Source organism: Cryptotermes secundus, unplaced genomic scaffold (assembly GCF_002891405.2).
Source record: "Cryptotermes secundus unplaced genomic scaffold, Csec_1.0 scaffold26, whole genome shotgun sequence".
In the NCBI taxonomy this organism is placed as follows: Eukaryota; Metazoa; Arthropoda; class Insecta; order Blattodea; family Kalotermitidae; genus Cryptotermes; species Cryptotermes secundus.
Window position 1 is genome coordinate 2046674 of NW_019743656.1, and position 12164 is coordinate 2058837.

At 39.6% G+C, this 12164-nt stretch overlaps 2 protein-coding genes across 4 annotated transcripts in view; one reads left to right on the top strand and one right to left on the bottom strand.

Moving 5' to 3' along the window:
* The first annotated feature begins 2697 nt into the window (after positions 1–2697).
* Positions 2698–11206, top strand: LOC111874125 (transmembrane protein 53). The gene is made up of 6 exons (XM_023869354.2): positions 2698–2857; positions 3710–3856; positions 6315–6641; positions 9142–9410; positions 10431–10608; positions 10869–11206. The coding sequence occupies exons 2-6, from the start codon at positions 3776–3778 to the stop codon at positions 11007–11009; spliced, it is 996 nt and encodes a 331-aa protein (XP_023725122.1). The 5' UTR covers positions 2698–2857; positions 3710–3775; the 3' UTR covers positions 11010–11206.
* Positions 9443–12164, bottom strand: part of LOC111874124 (probable ATP-dependent RNA helicase DDX49) — a 20816-nt gene continuing 18094 nt past the window's right edge. Inside the window, exons 10-11 of one of the 3 annotated variants that reach the window (XR_002844488.2) lie at positions 9768–9932; positions 9443–9658 (exon numbers count right to left, since the gene is read on the bottom strand). The gene's annotated coding sequence lies outside the window, so the exon portion shown is untranslated. Of the gene's footprint in view, positions 9659–9691; positions 9933–12164 lie in introns of those variants that run through there. The other 2 variants (XM_033755339.1, XM_023869352.2) reach the window with 2 other exon arrangements.

Consider the following 12164-nt stretch of genomic DNA (forward strand, 5'->3'; position numbering starts at 1 on the left):
AATGTATCAGATTGAAAAGGGAGACTGTTACATTAGTCTTCATGTATCTGGATGTGGTTTAACGCTTATTCCATGATGCAATTGATGCAAGTGACTGAGTGTCTGGAATTCCAAATGTGAACTCCCAAGTGCTGAATTGGAAATTAGTCACCAGCCACAATTTCTTGGTCACTATTACCAACCAGGTGACAATTTTAAACCAATAAGATAAAGTTTAAGCATCACAACACACAGACAAGCAACATCAACTACCGACAGACAACACACGTCAACAACATCCCGAAGCAAAAAGATTGGGCCAAGCGGGAAAGAATTCTAGGGATTTTAAGAATTCTTACTTCAAATAACGAAACATAATTTTACAGAATTAACGACGAATCAAATAAGGAAGCTACTGTGGTGTGTGAAAAACTTTTAGTGAACCGACACTCTGGGTAATTTTAACTATTTGTAATTATTTTAATTAACTGGAACGTGGCTATCTTGGACAAAGTGAAGTTTTGTGTGTTGGTGATTTCTTTTTCTACTATAAATGCCTCTGATGATGGCTCCGTGGTGAGCCGAAACATGTAAGGCAGGTGGTGACGAGGTGGAAAACTTAAAAAAGTGTCACATTTGACGGAAGGAACTTGATTGTTAAGATAAAGTTGTCGATGTGCTTAATTAATTAAGCACTATGCCACGAAGAAGTATGAGGGAGTGGATGTATAAATCCACATACTCTTGACCTCGGCACTAGTTGGCGCCCTGAGTCATATCCATCTTCAACTTTTGAATTATAGTCCCCTAGAATGTGATACTGTATAGTTTGATAGATGGGTAGCAGCATTTTAGAGGAACCTCTCCATATTGCCCTGAAGATGGAGACAGCAGCCACCACTGAAATGTTGGTAGCCATCTACCAAACTACATGCTGTCACCAAGCAGGCTGTGTATCAGTATCACTCCAGACTTGTATTCAGGAGGTAGTGGGTTTGAATGTCTGCCAGGACACTGCCTCTCCTGACTTTTCCATAGCTTTCCTCAGTGTCTCTAGGGCAATGTTGGATATACCTTGATTAGACAATCATTTCAGTCCATATCCTTTCCAATTCATCCATAATATAGCCTTCAATATGGACAGCATCGTAAAATATCCCTTCCGTTTCACCATTTCATCCCAGAACACCATAATCCGATAACATCGCCAGAACCTCTGATCTGATTATCTTTACATTGATTGCTTTCTTTCCTCCTTACCTTCTTTGTATGTAACACATATTTCTGTGTATTTCTTATACTGGGGGTATGCGTGTTCACCCATCAATATGACCAACTTCCTCTGCTGTATTTCCCATGCTCACGAACATTCCTCTTTATACTGCAATAGAGATGATTGTTGTGCCACTAAGTAACTTAACTTAATGGAGATGAACCCTTCTTGAGAAGCCACCAGTTCTACAGCTACTCAAGGACTTCTCAGCATTTTATGAAACCCGAAGGTTCATTACCATATTCACAAGAACCCTCTAGTGGTCCCTATTCTGTGCTAGATCAATCCAGTTCATACCATCCCATCCTATCTCTCTAAGCTCCATTTTAATATTATTCATTCACCTATATTATTTTTGTACCGCGCACATTTAAATGTTGGAGCCGGTAGTTCTGTAAGGGCACAAAAGGATTCTGCAATATTTATTACCTTTCCAGTACACTCTACAGCATAACCAAATGTTCTACTGATATAAAAGCACATTTTTCAGTTATCGATGTCATCAGTGATTTCTTAGAACCACCTTTTTAACAAACGCTTTGTGTCTAATACCTGCTACAGTTTTATTCGGTTCTTCCTATACAGATTATGTGCCTTCTGTGATGTGATGCCACATAATTTGGTACCTATTTATCAAACGTCATAACACCACATCACTGCATCTTCAACTGACACATAACTTTTACAGGAATCTTTGTTAAATATGCACTGGAAAGTTTGCTTACCATACAGGACTTCTCATTCATACACATAAAGCAAAAAATTGCAATCACCTAATATACGTGGGCCCTATTTACGTCACTCCATTCCAGGCAAATCTCCTCATATAGATGATGGACAGATATAAAGTAAAGGTATCCCTGTAACAGGCCGATAGGGTTGTGAGATGTTGAGGTTCCCACATTTTGTAGACAATCTGCTCATACACGGCGGCAAGGTTGTCAGCTGTATGCGCTGGACGCCCTTTATCCCCAAGAATATTTCTGGTACTCATTTCTGTTAGAGGCTGAGTCAACCCCAGGGCGATAGTGCGGTTGGAAGGAGTAGGTCAATTTAAAAAATCCAATGACCTCATCGGGACTTGAACCCGCGACCTTCCGGCTTGCAGCATAGTGCCTAAACTACGCTTTCGCGTGCGTGGGTGGACTGCAGAGCCGGTCTGGACGACATGGAGAAGAACAGATACGTGAAATGATGAATTAATGTATGGACGATAATCTGGTATTAATTAGTACTTATCAGCAGCAGATCACCTACAAAAATCGCTCTCACCATAAAATCGGTCGGAATACTGCAACGCCTTTAAGAAATGTAGAAACACATTTGGGATCTGCCGCCTTTGCGAACTTTGCGAAGGAGTTACAAGGCCTCGTCGGGGGCAACTATGTGTTCACGTGACCATCACCTACTCCCGTCCGATCCCGTCGCCGTCGATCGCCGTCGATCCCGTAATCGCTGCATTCTACTGCCAAGTGTTGAATAGCAGTGCTAGAAGCCTTACAGCGGCTTGTGCTGAAAGCAATCCAGTCTTAATGAAATCGGGAAAAAATTTTGAAAGCCTGTAAGGTATTAAACTGAATGTCCATCAGAGTGACATATTATCCGGTAATGAAAATAAGTATTTATAGAACTCGCTTTAGTAGATGGTATTTAACTCTTTCGTTCAAGAAATACAAGCATATAGGGAATTGTGATTATTTGTTGTCAGAGTGTCAAAAGTGTTTTATAATTAACGCCACGTATGATTTAAAGAAAATACATTTTGTAAAAGTTCATGACAGAAATTGTACAATACGGATGGTCACAAAACCATTAAATTACACTTAATTTCCTTCTAAAGTAAAGACTAAATACCTGTTTGATAATTCAGGTTTGAGGTTAGAAATGTCACTGTAAAACATTATGAAGTATTAGTATGCCGTTTATGTATTTACATTTAGTTTGTGACACTCGCCGGGCAGTATGTGTGTTTGTTACAACAAAAACAGAAATCCTGAATGGAAGTGCCCATTCTGAAACGTATACATGGATGGGAATATATTAAAATATATTTTGAAGAAACAGGATGTGAAGGTTATTCTCAGTTTTTTAAGTTGGGGGCATGAATTCTGCCACGACACTTTGCTGGTTGTAGGGAGTGGTAATTACTAATGGGAGGTGAGGGAATGGATTGAATTCAGTTGGCTCAGGATAGGGGCCAGTGGTGGACTTACTTTCAGGTTCCATAAAAGTGACACAAAGCTGCAAAAAGTGCACAAGTTTTATTTAACATTTACTCCCTTAAAGATATTAGACTGATCAAATAAAGGATGAGATCAGTACAGCATATTAACATAAATAGCAGTATCACCAAAAGATTCTGCTCCATGGAGGGCGCTAATCACACTTCATGATTGTGTGAGAAAGTTATTGAAGGATTTTGGATTGTATATTACTGTCTACTTACTTATTTTATAGATTACACTGGACACAGTTTTCTTCATTTTTATTATATAAACTGTGGAGTTCATTACTGTGAATGAAATGACAGTGTTCAGAATGGCAATATCACAGACTGTGATGGCTACAGTCAGACATCCAGCTGTTAAAAATCAAAGGAATCATGTAAGTAACTAAAATATACCTAATATTTTCCAGATTACATGGTGTCACATACCAGAAGACCATTTCCTGATTCTTACTGACATGAGAACGTCAAATTTTACTTTTTAATGCAATATCCTCATTCCTCCGGCCCTCTTTAATTACATGACTAAACTTTATAATTTCTCATTAAAGTAAAATGTTACCATCTAAGTATGTCTAGTTTATTTCATTGTGCAAAACCCTAAAGTGTTGGGTCAGCATAAGGAAATAAGCTAGTTGCACTCTATAGTTAGCATCTTACTCTAATAGACAAAAAGTAGTAGTAGTAGTATTCTCCCTGTTCTTAACTGATTCAGTACTATTCCATTAACTTGTGGGGGAGTGGATGTATAGATCCATGCACGTTTCCTTGACCTTGGCACTAACTGGATATGAGTGGTTAGCTTCATGCCCCAGCCACTTTACCCCTGGTATCCATTGGATGTTAGGCTGGGTGGAACCCAGAACTGGTCTGGACAGCATGGAGAGAAAAAATCTTTCTCCTATCAAGACTCAAACCCAGATCCCTTGGTTGTCCAGCCTGTAGCCAGTTGGTGTACTGACTGCACTGTTCCAGCTCCTGTTCCTGGTCCTTATTTCCGTTAGAGGCTAAGTTGACTCCAGACCCATAGTGTGGCTGAAGGATTACATCAATTGAAAAAATCAGACATCGTCGGGAACCAAACCTGCAACCTTCTGGCGTGTAGCATAGTCCCTCAACTAATGACCCAGCCTTGTTGAGTTATCTTTTGCTTTATGCCTATAATTGCTAAGTAATGCCCTTGAGTATTTTAATTATGCAGTGCAAAAGGAATCTCAATAACATTCCTCATTTGTATGTTCTGTAATGACCTACTGCCTTTGGAATTATGGATCCTAACCACGGACAATGTCTGTTGTGGTCTGGCAGATGCACTGCAGTGGCATCAGCAGTAAACATTTTATTATCTAATCACACGTGTAATATAAACATGTGGAATCTGTCTGAAGTCTTCTAGGTGTCATTACAATGACGTGAATTCCACACGATTCAGTATTATTAAAATATGTGACATGGCGCCAGAACATACGTCCATTGCTAGGCAACGGCTCGGTAAACACATACCCACGGCAGTGAATACGCAAGCAACAGTCGAGGTACTGTTAAGTTATGATGGAAACGGTGTTTTCTGTTGTGTCTGCCCCGAGCCTATATAACGATCCCGGGCCAGCTGAAATAACCCCTGTGTGGAGGCGGGGTCAGATACCTCCACCGTCACCCTGTGAGTTGTAGGAGGCAACGAAAAGGGAAGTCTCAAATCTGAGACAGTGGGACTCGGACCTGGGAAAGACCACGCTGGCAAGTACCAGCAGCATATGCAAAAGACAGACCTGTCCTCTCATCAGAGAGGGCACCCCACTAAATTAAGACTGTAACTGTCAAATGGTAATAATTAATATCCCATCTGGGGCTTGACACCGAGACTTACTGACTGACTGACTGTCAGTTGCAATGTGACTTTGAGCTGAAATAGTAATTGAGGGAGTCTCTTGAGATGGGAGTCGATGATTGAGAAGAGATAACTGAGATGTCAGTTGAGTTTTGAGATGCTAGCCTGCCAGGATATGAGTTTTGGAGCAAAAGAATTGAAATGAGGAATTACAATGATTGAGAGCTGTTCATTGTAGTTGAAAGTCTGAATGTGAAGAGAAGACTTTATATGTGCAATAGTACTCTTGATATTTAGAGTGTGTAATTCAATGAGACATAGTTTCTGTATTCAGATCCTTTGCCAGGAAATGGGTAGTGGAGACTGTAATAGACTGAGGAAAGTACTATTTGCAGCAGTGAACTGCAAAGTGCAGAGATTAGCAGCAGCGCTGTATTATTTGTAAAGTTGAGTGTTAAGTGCAATAAATCCAAACCAACCCCAACCAATAGTAATCCCTACCTATGTATGACCTCTGGTGTCAGAAGTGGTCAGATTGGACACTGCTTTGGCTCTTCTATCATTATAGTCTCAGCCTACAAAGATGGAACAAACAGTGGAACAGATGATGGCATGCCTGCTGGCTGAATTAAGATCCAACCGAGAAGAAATGAGAACCAATCAAGAAAGAATGGAAGCCAGATCAGGGGCTGAAATGATAATCATTCAAGAAAAGATGCACTCTCACTACGAGAAGTGATGGTGATAATGCAGTGCAATGAAACATAATTGTAATGGTCAAGTTGTGAATCTGTTTCATAGTTGAATGGTAGATCCATAACTTTACTACCAGATTCATTATATCTCAGTTTGAAGACCAGCACTTCTGCCTGTCACAGATTAAAATGTAGAGGATTTTTTTTACAGAGAATTCTATAACTTTCATTCAAAATGTTCCTTTTTAATTCTGTGACTATTTAGGGAGGAATTTAGAAACCCTGCTTAATGTTCTGTCTGTTTTATTTCAGAAAACACCAACTCCAGTTCCATTTTCATCATGCATAGGCCCTAGCTGGTTGTTACAAAATAGACCATACTCAGTAAAACAGATCACAAAAAATATTGAACTTATTAGTGCTCATAATGACATCCAGATCGATAAAAGTTCACCTCTTCACCTCACTCACCCCAAAATTGGTGAAAATAATACGCCTCTGGTGGTGATGCTATCTTGGCTAATGGCCAAGAAGAAACATATCCTAAAATATGCCAACTTTTATATAGATCAAGGTTTCGATGTGCTTAGTGTCAGCATTACACCATGGCAATTGCTTTGGCCAGTGAAGGGCACCCAGGTAATATCAGTATTTAAATTTATATACTTATATTATTTGTCTCTTTACAAGTAAATAATAGCCAATGTGTGTCATACTTGGGGAGGCCATAAACAACAGTGTTACTCCACTGCAGATGCCACATTTGATTGTAGCACTGTTGCTAGGATATGGGTAGAATTCAAGTTGCACTTACTGTAGGACATGCCAGGATACATGTAAAATTTGTATCATTCATTTGTGCTATTGCTACGGTATGGGCAAAACTGAAACCCAAAGCAAATTGAGGTTATGGTCTTCCTCTAATGCCACATAAGTGAACTTACATTAAAAGAATGATCAAGGATTGTACTCCAATGTATATTCAAGATAAAAATAAACAGATAAAAACATGCATAGGGAGATGAATGAGATAGGTTGGGAAGGAAATACAGGAGCAAGGAAGGAAGGAGATAAAGGTATGAAAAGCTACATGAAACAAACAAAATTGGTAAGGGATGATGATAAGAAAGAAACCATTTTTTGCATTAATGCAGGGAGATCAATCTTACAGTGATTCTACCCTGAAGATGGAGGCAGCAGGACCCTCCAAGATGTTTGTACACACCTATCAAACTACACAGAGTCACACTCCAGAAGACCATCATCCTACTTTATTTCTTTAAGAAATGAAAGTATGATAAATATAAGTTGAACAGTGACTAAATAATTTTGATGGTTCATTGTCTGTGTCTCCACTTGATGACCATCATTCTCGCTTACCAAGCCTCAATTTCAGTAAACAAAACCACACTTATATACTGCGTGTAATTTATGAACACACAAGGGCAACTGGAAGTCAATCAAACTTAATTTGTTCCACTTAAGACTTTTGTTTCATTTGACTGTGTAACCACATTTGATATACAGGATGATTTTGGAGTCGAGTCAGACTTCATTATTTAATAATGTAACAAGTTATAAAAACTGTATGAAGTATGTGCCTTTGAGCTGAATGTATATTTGATCTTCCTTCCAAATAACACTGTGCACTCAAGTTCCCAGCTACTGTTTTACAAAACAGACTAATAATGCATGACATTCGATACTTAAATGCAAGATAATTCATCAGTTACTAAATCCTTTGTTTCCCTGAATGCATAACAAATTAGAAGACTGGGAAATGGACTATGCCCTAGACTCATTGTAATGAATTGTATCCTGCGTTTCACACATAATGACCTGGTCACCATTGCACTCATTGATTCTGAAGGCCAAAACTTGGCCTGAAAGTGACTATCCTGTGATATGGGTCTAATGGTGGTGACAAAAAAAAAACCCTCTGTGGCCTGTAGTCCACAAGCAAACTATACTGACCTCAGCTTGTCGGCGAAGTTAGTGCCAACTTTAACAGATAGAGGGTGTCATGTGGTCAGTGCATTGACTCCTCATGGCCATGAATTTCGGTTTTCTAGGCCGGAGCCACTATTTCCTTTGAAATAGCTCCTCAATTAGCCTCATGAGGCTGAGTGGCCCCTGTTCCAGACCCACTACTCAGAAAATCTGGTAGCACCAGGAATCGAACCCGGACCTCTGGATCTGTAGCCAGGAACTCTGACCATCAGACCACAGAGACGGTCAGTGGTGGTGACTATCAACATTATTTTCTTCTGGGACACGACACTAAGTGTAGCCTATTAGACGTTTACCATTGTTTTGGAGGAACCTGTGCCCTTTATTCTTAGAACATGAGACCCTTCTAACTTACTGCCTCCATCTTCAGGGTAGAAGTGACCCAGAAGACAGAAATTTTCATATCCTCAGCTGTTTTGAGGTTTCTGTCTCTCTCTCTCTCTGTGAACCTTCCTCAAACTCAGGATCTTTGGCATGGGAATCCCACAGCGACTTTCTTCTGTCCCTCTGCCTCTGTCCTCACAGAACTCTTTTAAGTTTTTTCCATATTCTTCCTTCCTTCTATGTGTTATTTTTCCTAACCTGCTCTTTCCATCCTGATCTTCCTCTTGGATGGTTTCCTTTTAGTTTCATATTTAGAATTGTCTTTGCAGTTTTATTTTTACTTAATTTTAAAACATTCTTATACCACCTCATTCTGTTATTTGTTAAATTCTGTTCAATTTCTTAATTTCTTATTGTCTCTGTCTTCTGGTATTGCCTTCTGTTCGTTTTAACATCTTTTCTCTGCTACACAGTGATACAGTACTGCAGATACACTGTGATTTGATGATCCCTCATGTCAGCGCTCAGCAGTGTCCATCTCAAAACAGCATTGGCTGTCACATATCTGCCAGCAGTGTTGTCGAACTTTCTGCCTTGCGTATGAATTGTGTTTTTTTTGGGGGGGGGACACTAGAAATACCTAGAAATGCCTCTGCTGTAGGCTTGTGACTTCAGTCTTTGATATATGGAGTTGAAATACAGAATTGATAACAATGCTGCAATCTTGTCTCAGAGTTTGTTACTCAACATGAATACAGAACCATGGATATTCAAATCAGCATAAATATAAAATTTTCTTTTTCAGGTGGTTGCAGGGGACGTCCTAAGATTTCTATATCTGAATGGGTGTTACCAGCAGTGTCTCCTACATGGATTCTCAGTTGGAGGGTACTTATGGGCAGAAGTTATGGTAAAGATGTCACACAACCAAGAAAGGTATCAGCCAGTGATTGACCGCATTGTAGGCCATATATGGGACAGTGCGGTAGATATAACCGAGATTCCTGTGGGGTTTCCCAGAGCAGTGTTTCCCAACAACACAGTCCTTCAGGCAACTGTTGAGAAATACATTAGGTATGTAAATGTGTATTTCCACATTTTTCATAAAGCAAATAAGTTACGTGACGCTTGCACAACTTCCCTATAAATCTAGAACTCGTTATTCTTTTGTCAGTGTACTGCAGTTCAAATGTTACATTCTTTGTACATTATCATCACATTAGTTCAGCGCAGTAGATCAACCACATAAGCTAACCTGTCACTAGATGAAGACAGCAGTGGTGGTGGTGATGATTCCACTTCATGATGATTACCATGAAAAGCTGAAACACAAAATACAGATTACTGTGTGAGCTATGATGGTCTCACAGCAGTGACCATGAAGTTTGCTGTCTTCTGGGACGTGGAATCATGTAGTCTGGTAGTTGTTACCTGCGTTTAAGGAATTTCCTTCCTCAATCTTCAGGGAAGAAGAGTGTTATATCCAAGAAGACAATGAATGGTCACTTCTGTGAGGACCTCAAAATCTCACATAACTCTCTGTAAGGAGTCCATTCTGCGACTCTTCTATGTGGATGATGAAAGCAGCAGGTTTCTCTGAAACATCAGATTATGTGACATCACATCCCAGCAAACAATCTTTATGCTTTTTTGGCTGTATGGGCTGTAATACTGCACAGTTCAGAGGGGTCCAAACTACATGGCATCACAAGCCAAAAGGGTGTGTACTTTATTGTTATTTCACTTTTGCAAATTGAAATTCTTGCTGTCATCCAGTTCACAGTCTTTTTTTTCTCCATATGCTACTGAAATACTTGTATGTAAAAATGACAATATACAGAACTAAAATTTGTTTTTGTAGATACGTATGAAACCCTGTCTTCCTTTCTAATGGAAGAGCATAGGCTTACAGAACAGGGTGCCAATGACATATGTGGACTCAAGAGAAAGATGTAACAGGATGGAGAAAACTGCATAATGAGGAACTTCATGATTTGTACTCCTCACCGATTATTATTATTAGGGTGACAGTGAAAGGATAATATTAAAATGTGCCCTTTAAGGATATAATTTTCTGTAATCACTACTGTTCAGGTATCACATGAAGACATTCCGTGATGCAGCCACAGTTCATTATGAAGTGGCAAGTCGGACATTTCACTCAACACTTCTGAGGTCTCCAGCCCTCATGCTGTTCTCAAAAACAGATCCAATAGGCACCGAGGAGTCCAACAGGAAGGCTTATGAAAATTGGGAAAAGTTGGGACTGAAGGTGAGTTCATTAGATCATGACACATGCAGTTCATCTCCTCCTCCTCCTCCTCCTCCTCCTCCTCCTCGTTGTTGTTGTTGTATGGGATGATGGCCCAATGTGTTCCAAGGCTTCCTGTTTTTCTGGATACCGGAATCTTATTTAGAAAAATTTGGTAATTCTCCTTGGATGGCAGATCAACCTTCTTCAAGGCCTTTACCCATACAGGACTACGGTATGCTGCTTTTTCCTCATGATGGTTTCGTTTTGTCTGTTTCTAGACATATGTCAAATGTTGGGACCAGTCTCCACACGTAGGCCACTTCCACAAGCACCCAAAGGAGTATCTAGCGGAACTATATGCCTTCTTGGACAGACTGGGACTTGTTGCCTATCCAGAGAAGATTCAAGCAAAGCTTTAAGCAATCTGAAGTTGAATGCTTTTATGCTGTTCTGACTCAACACAGCCCAGTAGAACTTCACACATTTTGGAACAACATACAATCGTGACAATCAAAATATTCAGATGCTTTTTTAGAATATCATGTTTTAGTCATTAATTTTGTAAATTACCTGGTCAAGTGGCTGAGATTAATTATGTCTTTCTTATAGACTCAAATGAGTATGTAACTCCCCACCTTTTCATTTGAGGACAAAAACAGATCGTTCTCAAAATGTTCTGTTCTCAATATCAAATGACGGACAAAGTCCAAAAACTCAGTAATCCCGAGTATAATGTACCATCATTAGTACCTTTTAGAATCGACATCCATATAGTTAAGAACGCACCTGAATAAAATTTTGATGTTCAGAAGTACAGTTCTCAGAAAAGAAATGAAGCAAAACCATTCCAAAATAATACAGTCCTACAAGTATACAAATCTTTTTCTACAACTGCATCAAAATGCAAATAAGTGCAGTATGTCACAATTTAATGTTCTTAACACTTTGCAGACAGGCAATTTAAATATTTAAATCACCCTGGGGATCGGCATTTTTAAACCTACTACCCTAACTTGTGCACTGTTCACTTTAAAAATTAATATAAAATCTCCTAATTAATTTTATGAACTAAAATTTTTGGAGAACACTTACCAGTGCTCCTAGAAGTGCTTGAGAGTGTGATATTTCTGGATACATTTCCCTTTGTGAAGTGGCATTACACAGAACTTGCACATGTAGACAGTCATACTCCTTTTGTTGTGTACTGTGCAAACACGGCATCGCCTAGAAGGCTGCTTCCGCTTGGCATGTTCACTCTTCACAATTTTCACGAGGGTATGTTTCCACATATCACCCGAGAGTCGCCCAGGGGGGTGGGAGTAGACAGCCCCGGTCGTACTAAGACTGCCGCCACCATGTGGTCTGTAGCCCAGGCTTTTGCCACATTCAGCAGAAATGCCTTGTATTTCAATTTTGAATGAGGGTTTAGATTTTTGAAAACCACAGATGAATTGAAAATGGCACAATTTATAAGCCACAAGGCAACTTTCTTTGTCCACTTTACTGTTTTCCGAGGAAGAGAATAATAGGCCAAGTACTGATCGGCTCTTATCAACTCCCTTCATGAACATATT

Excerpts from the sequence above, each read along its gene's own strand:
- LOC111874125 (XM_023869354.2), top strand. The coding sequence starts at position 3,776 with ATGACAGTGTTCAGAATGGCAATATCACAGACTGTGATGGCTACAGTC. Across the intron at positions 3,857-6,314 it reads TTAAAAATCAAAGGAATCAT|AAAACACCAACTCCAGTTCC; the intron begins GTAAGTAACTAA and ends GTTTTATTTCAG. Across the intron at positions 9,411-10,430 it reads ACTGTTGAGAAATACATTAG|GTATCACATGAAGACATTCC; the intron begins GTATGTAAATGT and ends ACTACTGTTCAG.